Raw genomic sequence first — 16,652 nt, 5'->3', positions numbered from 1 at the left:
TGTGGAGCGTTGAGTTTCTGCAGAATTCGTATCGGATGCACAAAGCATCGATTATGAATACCTTTGGAGTTACCATTCAGATTTACAGAACAGGATTTTTATCGCGAACACACGTAAAAATGACTCCAAACATCATGTGACCATAGTGTGGTTTAGGGTTACAATTTTATAACATTGCTCGTAATACAGACATAGGCACTGAGGGTTATGCACATACGCCTCATGAGCTTTATACAAATTTGCGTTTAGTATCTCGAATGAACATTGCTTAAAGCTCTAAAGAAATAAATGCAAGGAGAACTGGTTTCTTCCCGACAAGTACCGCAGCATAGATCCCACTTTTTTGATACAGAAAAATAAGGGATACCTATTACTAAATCTTACGGGTTGTATGGTCGTGTCCTCGAAACTTTTAATTTCCTAACGCTTCGTCCAGAGCTGAGCTGAACATTGTCAGACGTGATCCTGTTTTTGCTTTGTCTTGCCAACTGACAGGTCGGACGTCGAAAAGCAATATAAATATTGTGAAATACGGGGTGTGGTGAAGCTTTGGAAATGATCGGTAGACATAATCCTTTCCAGAGATAAAACCAAACTACCGACTTTTCGTTCGAAAATCCACTAAGGATATATCACAAAGTTTCAACGATTCTTCTTTTTTGTTAAAACTGTACTCATGTTTATCTCTCGGCTTCTCCATATGGACGTTCATAGTACTTTGTGATGTATATAATATTCTGAATGCGAAAAGCTAACTTAATGATTTCCTGACTCAAGAAATGTTCTGCTACAGTTGGTTTTCCTATTTTCCATAGTTCACAAAGACATTTAGTTCCTTCAGCCGTCTATTTAAACCTCTCTAAGTAGTTGTAATACCGTACGTGTATGGAATTTCATGCGCTGATGACCTAGCTGTTTAGCGCCCTCCGCCGGCCGTGGTGGGCTAGCGGTTCTAGGAGCTACAGTCTGGAACAGCGCGACCGCTACGGTCGCAGGTTCGAGTCCAGCCTCGGGCATGGATGTGTGTGATGACCTTAGGTTAGTTAGGTTTAAGTAGTTCTAAGTTCTAGTGGACTGATGACCTCAGAAGTTATGTCCCATAGTGCTCAGAGCCAATTGAACCATTTAGCGCCCTCCACCATAAATCATCATCATGGAATTTCATGTACCTTACATGCCGACACATGAGGGCGTTTATTCTTTTCAGATAAGAACGTTTGACAAATCAGTCTAACGTTATGTTTCTGTAAAATATTTCCTAGCTGATCAGTTACATTTTTAATAAAAGGGAGAGAAACTACGTTCTTCCATCGTTGTGTTTAAATCTAGTCTTTTGTGCTACTGTTACGTGGTTGTAAGACTATTACTTGTTTCCAGCAATAATTTTTTTATCGGAACACTATGTTGGTCTTTTAATACCAGGACAGTAGGAGAAAATGGAAAAAAAACGTCGTACAGCTGGCATAATGCAGAAAACTAATTTTCTGGAAAAGTAATCTACTTCATTTCAAAAAGCAGGTGAGAAATTCATATTGATGGCTGACGCTATTTCTCCCTGATGTTTTGGCCTGGTCTTCCTCTGACGCCCATTGTTAGTGCTATCAATCCTCCCGCGTATCAAATAGGGAGACATCAAGGGACATATTGAGAAAACTGACACGTGGCTAAGAGACTCACGTTTCATTGAGAAGACTGAAGAGCTGACTTTGGCTCCTGAAGATATTTTTGTATGCGCCGACAACCAGTCTTTAAACACTATAATTCTAGTTAACGAAGTTACGATATTATAGTAGGTGTTTCCTCCCGGGATTTGACTGTTCTTTGTAGACATTGCTTTACTTTTAGGCAGTTCCTATGATACGATACGTTTTAAATTGATGGTGTCCCAGTGGTAACACATTAGGTCCTACGATCGATAGTTTTATATGGAAAAAATCGAACTATCAGCTTCAGAAAAAACAAATAAGAAAGCGCCCCGATAGGGTTGGTATGTGCATAATGCATATGTGGTCCGGTCACATAGTAAAAGAGCTTTACAAGAGTTTTTTGTTACCTAAATAACATAAAGTGAAAAGAAAAACAATTTAGCCTGGAAATTGAGAATGAAACGGAATATTCTCTTGGCATACTAGAATGTTGGAACATGAAGTTTTTCGGAAAGCCTCACATACGGAACTCCAGCCATCATCTGCGGCAAAATAGGGGTGTCGTTGAGAGTGTTTGAAACAACGAAAAGAACTGGCACGCCGGAACACCTGGACGCTGAGTTAAAATATTTGAGTAGGCTTTCGAGAAAGATAGCTATTAATGAAAAGAAATGATTAGAGGTTTACAAAAAAAATAACCGTAGCCAAAAGGATAAGGTTTAAAAACAGTTATGGAAAATCATGGTTTCTGCACCTTTCATTAAAAAATAACTGGCCAGATCGGAGAAGTTTTCCAGAAACATAACTCGAGACCGGATTTACACCAACAAAATGCTTCGATATATAAAGGTTAAATGTCCACATCTGTCGGAATGCAGGGTATATGAAATTACGAGTACGTGTGGTGAGGACTACGCCTTCATTGGAGGAATATAAAAGTCTTCGCCATCTGGAGAAAATAGAAAAATCTACTATAGCAGGACATTTCTTGAGTCAGGAAATCATGAAGTACACTTACTGAAAAAAAGATTTTATCTGCAGCGACGAACTGCTATCGACGGCTGTATAGAAAATCCATCGAAAGCGACTAAAATGGTTATAATTTTAACAAAAAAGAAGGATCCATGAAATTTAGTGATACATGGACAGTAGCTATACAGAATCGATAATCAGCTTTTTGGCAGGCAACAAGTAAATAGCTATTTTCTTCTCTGGGAAGGTTTATCTTTATCCAAAAACATAGTTCAAATGGCTCTGAGCTCTATGGGACTTAACATCTGCGGTCATCAGTCCCCCAGAACTTAGAACTACTTAATCATAACTAACCTAAGGACATCACACTCATCCATGCCCGAGGCAGGATTCGAACCTGCGACCGTAGCAGTCACGCGGTTCCGGACTGAAGAGCCTAGAACCACTCGGCCGCCGGGGCCGCCCATCTTTATCCACCACGTGTAAATCTCTACCAAGCCTATGTAGATCTCTGACGTCCGACCCGTCGGTTGGTGAGACTAAGCGGATTTAGAATCACATTTGACAATGTCCAGATCTGCTCTCGACGAAACGTTAGGAACAGAGAAGTTCCATGGACCATGGCCACACACCAAGGAAGTTTTGTCAGCAGCAATGACATCTTGTCGTGTAAGGCTTCATTCTATGAACAAAAGGGATAGCCACTGATATTTTTATTTTTGTTTATTTATTTACTTTTTACTGCTTATGACCTACGCTTTAATAAATTATGCAGCGGCGGAATCGGTGTGTGGCTTCATCCTATGACAAAGAGCACAGAAAAAATATTGAATCTGAAACTATATTTCCAGACAATTAGCGTTTTATCACACTTTGACGGATTTCTATGGACGATACAATTACGGTTTTACTTGCAGGATATTTAATATTCATTCTTTTTATGAAAAGGAAGTTACTAACTGCACACACTCATTGTCCATGACATCGGTCCTAGTACTCCAGCTTCCTATTGTGACTACTTGAAAACAAACACAATGATTTGGAGATACGTACAGTCTGAAATTAATGACACAGACACTAATACATAAATCTTTTTGATAGGAGGAATTGTATCAGGTATGGTATTCTCTCAGCAGTACTGAGAGACCAAGTGACGAATTCCTCAAGACAGGTATTTAAGAGACACTGCAAGCTCGTAAGGATAAAGGCTAACGTGTTCTATCCTCAAGTGAACGGCGCATTAGAAAAACACATATATCTTTGGTGAAATAATTTAGACACTTCATAAAGGAGGCTGACGGCACCCGAAACAGCTTCCAGTCGTCTCGAAATGGATAAATATAGGTTCGCATGCTGTTCAAGGGTATCTTACACCATTCCCCTGCACTATAGTTGCATAATCCACGTTGATGGGCGTGTATTGCGGCCACGCACATTTCTCTCAAGAGTAGACCATAAAGGCTCCCTAACATGGTGACTGGTGGCCCGGGAGATGCTACAATTCATCCTTGTGCACACAAAATCAGTTCAGGACGATGCGAGCTCTTTCAACTGGGCTGCATGTGCAACATTCAACTCTGCAGTGACTTTTGCAGCTAACGTTCCCTTATTTTTCATCACAACCCTGTTCAGTGACCTTCTGTAACGAACACTCTACGTCCGCATCTTCGTCCGCATCGTGACTTAGCTTATGACGTTTCTCTGAATTCCCTGTATGTGGTATAAATCTTCGATACGGTTCGTCCGGAGACACCAGATACTTAGACTACTTTGGTTACGGAAGCAGACACCGTACAAGCACCAACAATTTGCCTACATTCGAATTCGCTTAGATCCGTAATAACCCACTCGGAACTACCGAGAGCAGTGTGCTCATCTCGACAGACACTTGCAACGCAATGAGGACACAGCAAAGGTGCCGTCTGTGGTCAGATACAACAGCGCTACCTACACACTTCGTTAGCATCTGCATTCAAACATGCATTTCTCGAAGCGTTCTCTTACTTTTGTCTAGCGCCTGTCAGCTAGTTGTTCGATATTGACTCGTTAGTAAGCCATGTCTTAATAGCTGCAACAAGTAAAGCGGCTCTGTAAATCGATCTTCCGGTGCTTACTTATTGAAGCTGCTTTCCTCTTTTAAGTATTACGGTGTGTTTCCGAAGCAGCAATAATTATTCAACACTGCTGTCGATCTATATGAATAAAAATGTAATGTTCGTTTGTTGGAAGTCATGAACCTCTGAAAGTTCTAATACAGTGGTGTTACTTGGTATATATATAGTTTTTGACAATTTTTGTAACATCGTTTCCCAATTATTATATTTATTCAAAAATCTATATGTTAAGCATATTTAAAAAAGGTACTTAAAAACATACGCGTATTACAGTGCACGTTGTGTAAAAATTTCAAAGCATTCGGTCAAAAACTTTCGGAGATCAGGGAGTAGAAACATACACAGTTACTATGTAGGTGCTAACGTAGATTTTCGCTTCTTCAAAAATCTCAAATTTCTGAAAGCATTTCACGAAATGCTTTTAAATTTTGACGTAACGCTACATTCGAATTCTCATATGTTTTTTATATAGCTAGTTGAACGACATGTACTAAAAAAGAAAACGTTATAAAACTAAAATCGTTGATTCGTTCAGAATCCTTAATATCCGAAAGTTCTTGACTGACGGCTTTGAGATTTCGACACAATGTTGAATACATCACTAGTTTGTTTTTTAGGTACCTAATTCATTAACACACACACACATATATATATATATATACAGGGTGAGTCACCTAACGTTACCGCTGGATATATTTCGTAAACCACATCAAATATTGACCAATCGATTCCACAGACCGAACGTGAGCAGAGGGGCTAGTGTAATTGGTTAATACAAACCATAAGAAAATGCACGGAAGTACACTCCTGGAAATGGAAAAAAGAACACATTGACACCGGTGTGTCAGACCCACCATACTTGCTCCGGACACTGCGAGAGGGCTGTACAAGCAATGATCATACGCACGGCACAGCGGACACACCAGGAACCGCGGTGTTGGCCGTCGAATGGCGCTAGCTGCGCAGCATTTGTGCACCGCCGCCGTCAGTGTCAGCCAGTTTGCCGTGGCATACGGAGCTCCATCGCAGTCTTTAACACTGGTAGCATGCCGCGACAGCGTGGACGTGAACCGTATGTGCAGTTGACGGACTTTGAGCGAGGGCGTATAGTGGGCATGCGGGAGGCCGGGTGGACGTACCGCCGAATTGCTCAACACGTGGGGCGTGAGGTCTCCACAGTACGTCGATGTTGTCGCCAGTGGTCGGCGGAAGGTGCACGTGCCCGTCGACCAGGGACCGGACCGCAGCGACGCACGGATGCACGCCAAGACCGTAGGATCCTACGCAGTGCCGTAGGGGACCGCACCGCCACTTCCCAGCAAATTAGGGACACTGTTGCTCCTGGGGTATCGGCGAGGACCATTCGCAACCGTCTCCATGAAGCTGGGCTACGGTCCCGCACACCGTTAGGCCGTCTTCCGCTCACGCCCCAACATCGTGCAGCCCGCCTCCAGTGGTGTCGCGACAGGCGTGAATGGAGGGACGAATGGAGACGTGTCGTCTTCAGCGATGAGAGTCGCTTCTGCCTTGGTGCCAATGATGGTCGTATGCGTGTTTGGCGCCGTGCAGGTGAGCGCCACAATCAGGACTGCATACGACCGAGGCACACAGGGCCAACACCCGGCATCATGGTGTGGGGAGCGATCTCCTACACTGGCCGTACACCACTGGTGATCGTCGAGGGGACACTGAATAGTGCACGGTACATCCAAACCGTCATCGAACCCATCGTTCTACCATTCCTAGACCGGCAAGGGAACTTGCTGTTCCAACAGGACAATGCACGTCCGCATGTATCCCGTGCCACCCAACGTGCTCTAGAAGGTGTAAGTCAACTACCCTGGCCAGTAAGATCTCCAGATCTGTCCCCCATTGAGCATGTTTGGGACTGGATGAAGCGTCGTCTCACGCGGTCTGCACGTCCAACTGAGGCGCCAGGTGGAAATGGCATGGCAAGCCGTTCCACAGGACTACATCCAGCATCTCTACGATCGTCTCCATGGGAGAATAGCAGCCTGCATTGCTGCGAAAGGTGGATATACACTGTACTAGTGCCGACATTGTGCATGCTCTGTTGCCTGTGTCTATGTGCCTGTGGTTCTGTCAGTGTGATCATGTGATGTATCTGACCCCAGGAATGTGTCAATAAAGTTTCCCCTTCCTGGGACAATGAATTCACGGTGTACTTATTTCAATTTCCAGGAGTGTATGTTCTTTAACACAAACCAACGTTTTTTTAAATGGAACCCAGTTAGTTTTGTTAGCACATCTGAACATATAAACAAATATGTAATCAGTGCCGTTTGTTGCATTGTAAAATGTTAATTACATCCGGAGATATTGTAACCTAAAGTCGACGCTTGAGTACCACTCCTCCGCTGTTCGATCGTGTGTATCGGAGAGCACCGAATTAGGTAGGGATCCAAAGGGAACGGTGATGGACCTTAGGTACAGAAGAGACTGGAACAGCACATTACGTCCACATGCTAACACCTTTTTATTGGTCTTTTTCACTGACGCACATGTACATTTCCATGAAGGGTCAGGTACACGTACACACGTGGTTTCCGTTTTCAATTACGGAGTGGAATAGAGCGTGTCCCGACAAGTCAGGACAATAGATGTTCAATGTGGTGGCCAGCATTTGCTGCACACAATTGCAATTGGCGTAATGAATGTCGTACACGCCGCAGTACATCGGGTGTAACGTCGCCGCAGGCTGCCACAATTCGTTGTTTCATATCCTCTGGGATTGTAGGCACATCACGGTACACATTCTCCTTTAAGGTACCCCACAGAAAGAAGTCCAGAGGTGTAAGATCAGGAGAACGGGCTGGCCAATTTATGCGTCTTCCACGTCCTATGAAACGCCCGTCGAACATCCTGTCAAGAGTCAGCCTAGTGTTAATTGCGGAATGTGCAGATGCACCATCATGCCGATACCACATACGTCGACGCGTTTCCAGTGGGACATTTTCGAGCAACGTTGGCAGATCATTCTGTAGAAACGCGATGTATGTTGCAGTGCTCTCCGATACACACGACCGAACAGCGGAGGAGTGGTACTCAAGCGTCAACTTTAGGTTACAATATCTCCGGATGTAATTAACATTTTACAATGCAACAAACGGCACTGATTACGTATTTGTTTATATGTTCAGATGTGCTAACAAAACTAACGGGGTTCCATTTGAAAAAACGTTGGTTTGTGTTAAAGAACATACTTCCGTGCATTTTTTTATGGTTTGTATTAACCAATTACACTAGCCCCTCTGCTCACGTTCGGTCTGTGGAATCGATTGGTCAGTATTTGATGTGGTTTACGAAATATATCCAGCGGTAACGTTAGGTGACTCACCCCGTATATATATATATATATATATATATATATATATATATATATATATATATATATGGTGTTACAAAAAGGTACGGCCAAACTTTCAGGAAACATTCCTCACACACAAAGAAAGAAAATATGTTATGTGGACATGTGTCCGGAAACGCTTACTTTCCATGTTAGAGATCATTTTATTACTTCTCTTCAAATCACATTAATCATGGAATGGAAACACACAGCAACAGAACGTACCAGCATGACTTCAAACACTTTGTTACAGGAAATGTTCAAAATGTCCTCCGTTAGCGAGGATACATGCATCCACCCTCCGTCGCATGGAATCCCTGATGCGCTGATGCAGCCCTGGAGAATGGTGTATTGTATCACAGCCGTCCACAATACGAGCACGAAGGGTCTCTACATTTGGTACCGGGGTTGTTGAGACAAGAGCTTTCAAATGCCCCCATAAATGAAAGTCAAGAGGGTTGAGGTCAGGAGAGCGTGGAGGCCATGGATTTGGTCCGCCTCTACCAATCCATCGATCACCGAATCTGTTGTTGAGAAGCGTACGAACACTTCGACTGAAATGTGCAGGAGCTCCATCGGGCATGAACCACATGTTGTGTCGTAGTTGTAAAGGCACATGTTCTAGCAGCACAGGTAGAGTATCCCGTATGAAATCATGATAACGTGCTCCATTGAGCGTAGGTGGAAGAACATGGGGCCCAATCAAGACATCACCAACAATGCCTGCCCAAACGTTCACAGAAAATCTGTGTTGATGACGTGATTGCACAATTGCGTGCGGATTCTCGTCAGCCCATACATGCTGATTGTGAAAATTTACAATTTTATCACGTTGGAATAAAGCCTCATCCGTAAAGAGAACATTTGCACTGAAATGAGGATTGACACATTGTTGGATGAACCATTCGCAGAAGATTTTCCCGTGGAGGCCAATCGGCTGCTGATAGTGCCTGCACGCGCTATACACGGTACGGAAACAACTGGTTCTCCCGTAGCGCTCTCCATACAGTGACGTGGTCAACGTTACCTTGTACAGCAGCAACTTCTCTGACGCTGACATTAGGGTTATCGTCAACTGCACGAAGAATTGCCTCGTCCATTGCAGGTGTCCTCGTCGTTCTAGGTCTTCCCCAGTCGCGAGTCATAGGCTGGAATGTTCCGTGCTCCCTAAGACGCCGATCAATTGCTTCGAACGTCTTCCTGTCGGGACACCTTCGTTCTGGAAATCTGTCTCGATACAAACGTACCACGCCACGGCTATTGCCCCGTGCTAATCCATACATCAAATCTGCCAACTCCGCATTTGTAAACATTGCACTGACTGCAAAACCACGGTCGTGATGAACACTAACCTGTTGATGCTACGTACTGATGTGCTTGATGCTAGTACTGTAGAGCAATGAGTCGCATGTCAACACGAGCACCGAAGTCAACATTACCTTCCTTCAATTGGGCCAACTGGCGGTGAATCGAGGAAGTACAGTACATACTGACGAAACTAAAATGAGCTCTAACATGGAAATTAAGCGTTTCCGGACACATGTCCACATAACATCTTTTCTTTATTTGTGTGTGAGGAATGTTTCCTGAAAGTTTGGCCGTACCTTTTTGTAACACCATATATATATATATATATATATATATATATATATATATATATATATATATATATATACTCTCTTTATATACTCTCTTTCAAATTATGAAGGTGGCAGGGGTAAAATACAGGGAGCGAAAGGCTATTTACAATTTGTACAGAAACCAGATGGCAGTTATACGAGTCGAGGGGCATGAAAGGGAGGCACTGGTTGGGAAGGGAGTGAGACAGGGTTGTAGTCTCTCCCCGATGTTATTCAATCTGTATATTGAGCAAGCAGTGAAGGAAACAAAAGAAAAATTTGGAGTAGGTATTAAAATCCATGGAGAAGAAATAAAAACTTTGAGGTTCGCCGATGACATTGTAATTCTGTCAGAGACAGCAAAGGACTTGGAAGAGCAGCTGAACGGAATCGATAGTGTCTTGAAAGAAGGATATGAGATGAACATCAACAAAAGGAAAACGAGGATAATAGAATGTGGGAGATGAAGAAGCTTGGACAGGATAGAGTAGCATGGAGAGCTGCATCAAACCAGTCTCAGGACTGAAGACCACAACAGCAACATATATTGTTACAAAGAATCTCAAAATGTACCTTTAGACGTTACTGCAGTCGATGTTTAGGCACTTACTTACTTGCAGGAGGAGATAAACGGAGAGGGGGAGGACAAGATGAATAGAGAAAGTGAGGAGGAGGTGATGGACTGAGGGAGGGGGGAGATATTAGTGCAGATTGAGGTAGCGAGGGGGGAAGAGAAGACGGAAAGAGAAGACGGAAAGAGAGAGGAGGAGAAGGTGATGGACAGAGAGAGGGGGAAGGAGGAGGAGATGGAGGAGGAGGGGAGATGGATAGAGACAGGGAGGAGAGGAAGATTAGGACGTATATACAATTACCATACATGGTATAAACGTGTGATTTCTCTTCTGTCTTTTCCGTTTAAGCAAACTGACCCACAGTGAAGTGTGGGCCGGTACGTACAGTAATATATAGATATGAAATCTTACAGTTTCAGTCTCTGCTCTGAATAGTGTGTTATACACAAGTCAAGTGACATTTTCGGTTTGATGTTGGTGACATGTACAGTATTCTGTGTTCATTCCAGAGCTTTCTTACTCTGTGGACGTGACATACCTGCGGGCTGTCGCCCTCGGAAGGCGCCCGACGAGTCGAACTGCGCGTCCAGGTCCGGGATGAGCGTCATGCCGCGCTCGCCTCCAAAGTCGCCGAAGGACTCGAAGTTCCCGGCGCCCACCGCGACCGCCAGCAGCGGCAGCAGCACTCCGGCCGCCTGCGCAACGCACCTGCCTCACCCTCTGTCCGCCCACAAGTAGGAAAGCGTAAACTGGCCCGGAAAATACAGTGACGGGAAAAAGTCACAACACCAAGAGGGAGTTCTGCGACATAAATTAAAGTTGGCGCGCTTGTTTCTACACGTTAAAGATCGTATCTGTTCATATTACGCGCCAGTCGAATATGAGTGGCTCTAGAAGTGCCACTATGAGAATCCATACCTGGTCTGCTTTAAATATACGCTGTGACAGTCGTAATGGCTAGTTGCCTTCGAGATTGGACATGGTGAGCTTATGTTAAATGCCTTTATGGCGACAACGACACCGTTAACAACACCTCATTGAGTTTGAACGAGTTTGCCTAATAGAGCTACGAGAAGACGGATGTTCCTTCCGCGATATTTCAGAAATACTTGGCAGGAGTGTAGCCACGGTACATGACTGCAGGCAGAGATGGTCATGAGAATGAACGGTCGCAAGAAGACCGGGCTAAATGGGACTATCGAGAGGGTGGACCATATCGTTCGGCGTTTGGCGCATACACTATGTCGTTAAAAGTATCCGGACAACTGGCTGAAAATGACTTACAAGTTCGTGGTGCCCTCCATCAGTAATGCTGTAATTCAGTATGGTGTTGGTCCACACTTAGCCCTGACGACAGCTTCCACTCTCGCAGGCGTACGTTCAGTCAGCTGCTGGAAGGTTTCTTCGGGAACGGCAGCCCATTCTTCACGGAGCGCTGCACTGAGGAGAGGTATCGATGTCGGTCGGCGAGGCCTGGCATGAAGTCAGCCTTCCAAATCATCCCAAAGGTGTTCTGTAGGATTCAGGTCAGGACGCTGTTCAGCCAGTCCATTACAGGGACGTTATTGTCGTGTAACCACCGCCCAGGCCGTGCATTATGAACAGGTGCACGATCGTGTTGAATTGCTCTTCAACAGTGGGAAGCAAAAGGTGCTAAAAACATCAGTGTTGGCCTGTGCAGTGATAGTGCCACGCAAAACAACGGGTGCAAGTCCCCTCCATGAAAAGCAAGACCACACCATAACACCACCGCCTCCGAATTCTACTGTTGGCGTTACACATGCTGGCAGACGACGTTCACCGGCCATTCGTCATACCCACACCCTGCCATGAGATCGCCACATTGTGTACCATGATTCGTCACTCCACACAACGTTTTTGCACTGTTCAATCGCCCAATGTTTACGCTCCTTACGCTAGGCGTCTTTTGGCATTTACCGGTGTAATGTGTCACTTATGAGCAGCCGCTCGACCATAAAATCCAAGTTTACTCATCTCCCGCCTGTCATAGCACTTGCAGTTGATCCTGATTCAGTTTGGAATTCCTGCGTGATGGTGTACATAGATGTCTGCCTGTTGCACATTACGACCCTCTTCAACTGTCGGCGGCCTCTGTCAGTCAACAAACGAGGTCGGGCTGTTCGCTTTTGTACTGTACGTGTCCCTTCACGTTTCCACTTCACTATCACATCGGAAACAGTGGACCTACGGATGATTCGGAGTGTGGAAATCTCGCCTTCAGATGTATGCATGACACCCAATTACCTGACCACGTTCGAAATCCGTGAGTTTCGCGGAGCGGCCCGTTCTACTCTCTCACAATGTCTGATGACTACTGAGGTCGCTGATATGTAGTACATGGTAGTAGGTGGCAGCAAAATGCAGGTAATATGAAAAACACCTGGTTTTGGGGTTCTCCGAATACAACTGCAAATTGAGGAGCAGTTGGCACCACAGAGGCACAATGAACTGTTGCAAATAGGTTACTTCAAGGACAGCACATAACCAGATGCGCTGTTGCGTGCATTCCAGTGAGCCAAAACCACTGTCATTTGCGACTTCACTGATATCAGATGAGATCTCATTGGAGGGCAGCTGATTCTCTCTCGGTGCCAGCGACGACCGTGTGGTGGTTAGAAGGAGGCCAGTTAGAAGGAGGACCTGTAACCAACCTATCTACGCGCTACACACGGTGGACTTAAGCCTGCAGTTATGCTGTGTGGTGCGATTTCTTAGTACAGCAGAAGCACTCTGGTCGTTGATCCACGTAGGCTGACTGCAAATTTGTACGCCGGTCTGGTCATTCGACTTTCTTTACTGCCAACCGTGAACAGCATTCCAGGGAGCGTTTTCCAAAAGAACGCTCACCCACATGCTCTACAGGGTGCCGACGTGTCGCCTTGGCCTGCTCGATCAAGATCTGTCTTCAATCGAGCGTATATGAGACATCATCGGACGACAACTTCGGCGCCATCCACAAACAGCATTAACTGTCCCTGTACTGACCCACCAAATGCAACAGGCACGGAACTCTATTCCGCAAACTGACATGCAGCACCTGTACAACACAGTGCAAGCGCGTTTCCATGCTTGCGTCCAGCATTCTGAAGGCTACACCAGTTATTAATGTACCAGAATTTCAGATTTGCAGTTGCGTATTTCGCGCTTACATTAACCTGTGATCGTTACCTAGACAAATGTGTTCCCAAAATTTCACTCCTCTATATTAATTATTTTTTGGTGTTGCTACTTCCTACTGTTAGTGTATTTTCTATTAAGATAAGCAACCCAACTATTTTCCGGGCCAATTTCATTTTGTCCATTTATACAAGTCACTAACAAAGTAGTCCAACGGGGGGTCGCCACTGTAATGAAGATCACACCTGTGTCTGTCAATACGTCGCCTTTCGTCCTGAACTCGAATCACAATAGTCGTGTTCCGGACCCTCTCCTTTCCTCCCTTCAGAATATGTTAGCGTTCATTTCACACGAGCTCTGCAACCTCTACCTGGTCAACACACGAACTCCGCAAGCAGTCCAAAACTTTCCTTATCACCAACACCAGACCTTCTCAACTAGCAACAGACTTGTGATTATCGCCTGGCCACTTCACGCAACAGTTCAATAAGCTACATACTAAGGGCTTTGTAATGTTAAGCCAAAGTGCTCCATTACATTTCTATTAAAAAATTTATAAAAGTAAATTATTAACTAAAATACAGTAACTGACAGATAGATGGCGAAAAGGAATTATTTAGTAACAAGCTTCATTTGAAAGTGTTTTTGAAGCTAAGAATAGGATCTAACGGTTGTGAGAAACACACTTTAGAAAGCACAGTCTGTCCGTTTCAGTAATTGCCGATTACAAAATTTTGTAGTCGATAAACACTTCTCTCTTTTTGTCAGTTTTTGGTACGGCAACAAAGCTGACAATATTCATCCCCTGTAAAAGTTTATTTGTGCTCTTCGCAAGCTTCTCATAAAAATGGAAATTTTAGGATGAACCCATTCTAAGACGCACATATTCGTCTTTCTCAAAACGGCAGAGGGATTGTCTTCCCATATAATGAGACAAAGATGAATTTTAGTCTTCACTATAATTTTCTGTGAGATAGCGAATTGCGCGAGTAATGGATCTTCTGGTATGTTGCTCCTTAGGTAATTAAACGCATATCCTACTTATTCAACTTTTTCCTCTCTTTTATTTCAGTTGTTAACGACTTCCTATATATTTCCTGCAGTGAAGTTGGATCATGATTATAGTGTTCCATGCGCCAAGACAAAACATAATTATCTCCCATACTAAAATATTTGGCATTGTATTGTTCTTTTCCGAGCACCTCCGACTCCGTTCAGCAGTAGACTGCACGTTCCAGTAATGTCTGAAGGTAAAATCTCATAAAGTGCATATTACTTTCACACTATTCTCCATCATTAATGCCGTTATCAAATATATGTAATGTCACTTTTCTGTAACTTCTTTCTTTGCCACTAGATTCAACGCTAGTATGTTCGTCTCTTCTGCTAGCTTCAAGCTACTACCTGGCCTCAAGATGTCGTAGCCAGATGCACCCGTTTAATGGGTAACATGTTTGTCTACCTGAAGGGCAATTTGGGGAATTCAGGTTGGCCGATAAGTATACCTTCCTGCACCCTTTCCGATCTGAGATTACCCTCAGTGTGTAGAAGAGTGCCAATGACGATTACGAAAACTCATCAGTTTGACAGGCTATTTACACTATACTAAATTTTGATCATTCACTGCCTGGTCAAAAGTATCGCAACATCCCTAAGTAATTCGGAATTGACCACCAGATGTCACTATAGGCGCATCCACCACTGTTAAGAGTGCTGGGGAATGTTGTGTTGTCAGCAGAGAGGTGGTAACAACAAAATGCGTCGGTCGGCGCAGCTGTTCGAAAATGGACTAGTCACTGGATATCACCTGAGTAATAACCCCATAGGAACTTTTCAACCCCACTAAAGCCACCCAAATCGATGGATGGTGGTATGAAAGTTAAGCGGTAACGCGAAGGAACTAACAGTTAAACTAAGTCGAGCATTACGGAGGGTGGTTGTAAAAAGTCGGAAGTAACCAGCGCAAGGAATCACATGTGAGTTCCAATTGCTGCTAGCAGTTCTGCTCGTAAAATGACTGTGCGTAGGGTGTTAAAAGAATGGGATGAAATGGTTGAACAGCTGCTCATAAGTCACATGTATCTGTAGTCAGTGTTAAGCGAGGCGTGAGGGGAAGCAAAGAGTGACGACTCTGGACAGTAGACAACTGGAAATTAGCGTTTTTGAGTGACAAATCTCCCTGAAGCAACGTGACGGCGAGTTTGGGTTTGGTGAATGCCTGGTAAATGTTAGCATGAGTCACATATAGTGTCAACAGTGCAGCAAGGGGTGGTGTTATGGTATGCAGGTGATTTTAGTCGTTAGGACATGGTCCTTTTATTGCGCTTAACAAAATTCGGATGGAAGTAGACACATTTTACAGCGTTGTGTAGAGTGAACAGTAGAGAAACTGTTCGCAGACTATGACTATATCCCATGACAATACACCTCTCATCAAGGAACATCTGTGAACCAATAGTATGTGGATAATAACTATCCTGAAATTCACTGGCCGGCTCAGTCTCCCGACCTGAGCCCTGTGTAACACCCATGTGATGATACCTCAGCGAGCGTGGAATGTCAGTACCCTCTGTATTTTCGGCTCTTGGGGAAGAATAGGTTGCCATTCCTCCACAGACAAGCGGGCACCTTATGATATGTGCCCCAGGCAGAGTTCAAGCCACCATAAGGTAAAATATGAACATACATCCGGTGTTAATGTCCACTAATACGTGTCCGGGAACTTCTGATCAGTTAGTGTAGGTTGGGTTGTTAACTGTACAGTCATCTCTCAATCATTCAGTTATATAGAGATACAAATACGTTCATTTTAAGAGGAAGTGTTGGAGTTGTATTGGCATGAAACTTGAATGAACTTTCTCCAGGTGCCATCGCCCGAAGGCCTCCAACAAAACACATTCTTGGATTCTCTAACGAAGGAAGTAAAGCATAACTTACTCTGAATTTTAACCCATTCGACAATGTTTCTGAACTTAACATGAGAGAACAAAACACCGAAGAAGAAGAGTGTGAAGAAAATTCGTGTCGGAGAGATCCCCAGTGCTACAGTATACAACCGGTTGTCTCGGTAAGATTTGGGATTCCGGATTGGATATGCAGCAAAGATGCGCTTCCGTTTACGGAAAGAAATCAGGGACTCCCCAACTTGTTCGTGCGACTCGACATCAGGATTTGATTCAAATCGCACATTCTTTCGTGTGGATGATATCGCATTCAGAAAAATC

General features: G+C 44.2%; 1 protein-coding gene across 1 annotated transcript in view; it reads right to left on the bottom strand.

Annotated features, from left to right (window-relative positions):
• LOC124711789 (translation initiation factor IF-2-like) overlaps positions 1–16,652 on the bottom strand; it is a 67,597-nt gene that overhangs the window by 27,019 nt on the left and 23,926 nt on the right. The window contains exon 2 of the mRNA XM_047242008.1: positions 10,829–10,985. Within this exon, the coding sequence (XP_047097964.1) occupies positions 10,829–10,985 (157 nt within the window). The remainder of the gene's footprint in view (positions 1–10,828; positions 10,986–16,652) is intronic.

This window comes from Schistocerca piceifrons, chromosome 8 (genome assembly GCF_021461385.2).
Source record: "Schistocerca piceifrons isolate TAMUIC-IGC-003096 chromosome 8, iqSchPice1.1, whole genome shotgun sequence".
NCBI lineage: Eukaryota > Metazoa > Arthropoda > Insecta > Orthoptera > Acrididae > Schistocerca > Schistocerca piceifrons.
This window is presented reverse-complemented; position numbering and strand designations above follow the sequence as displayed.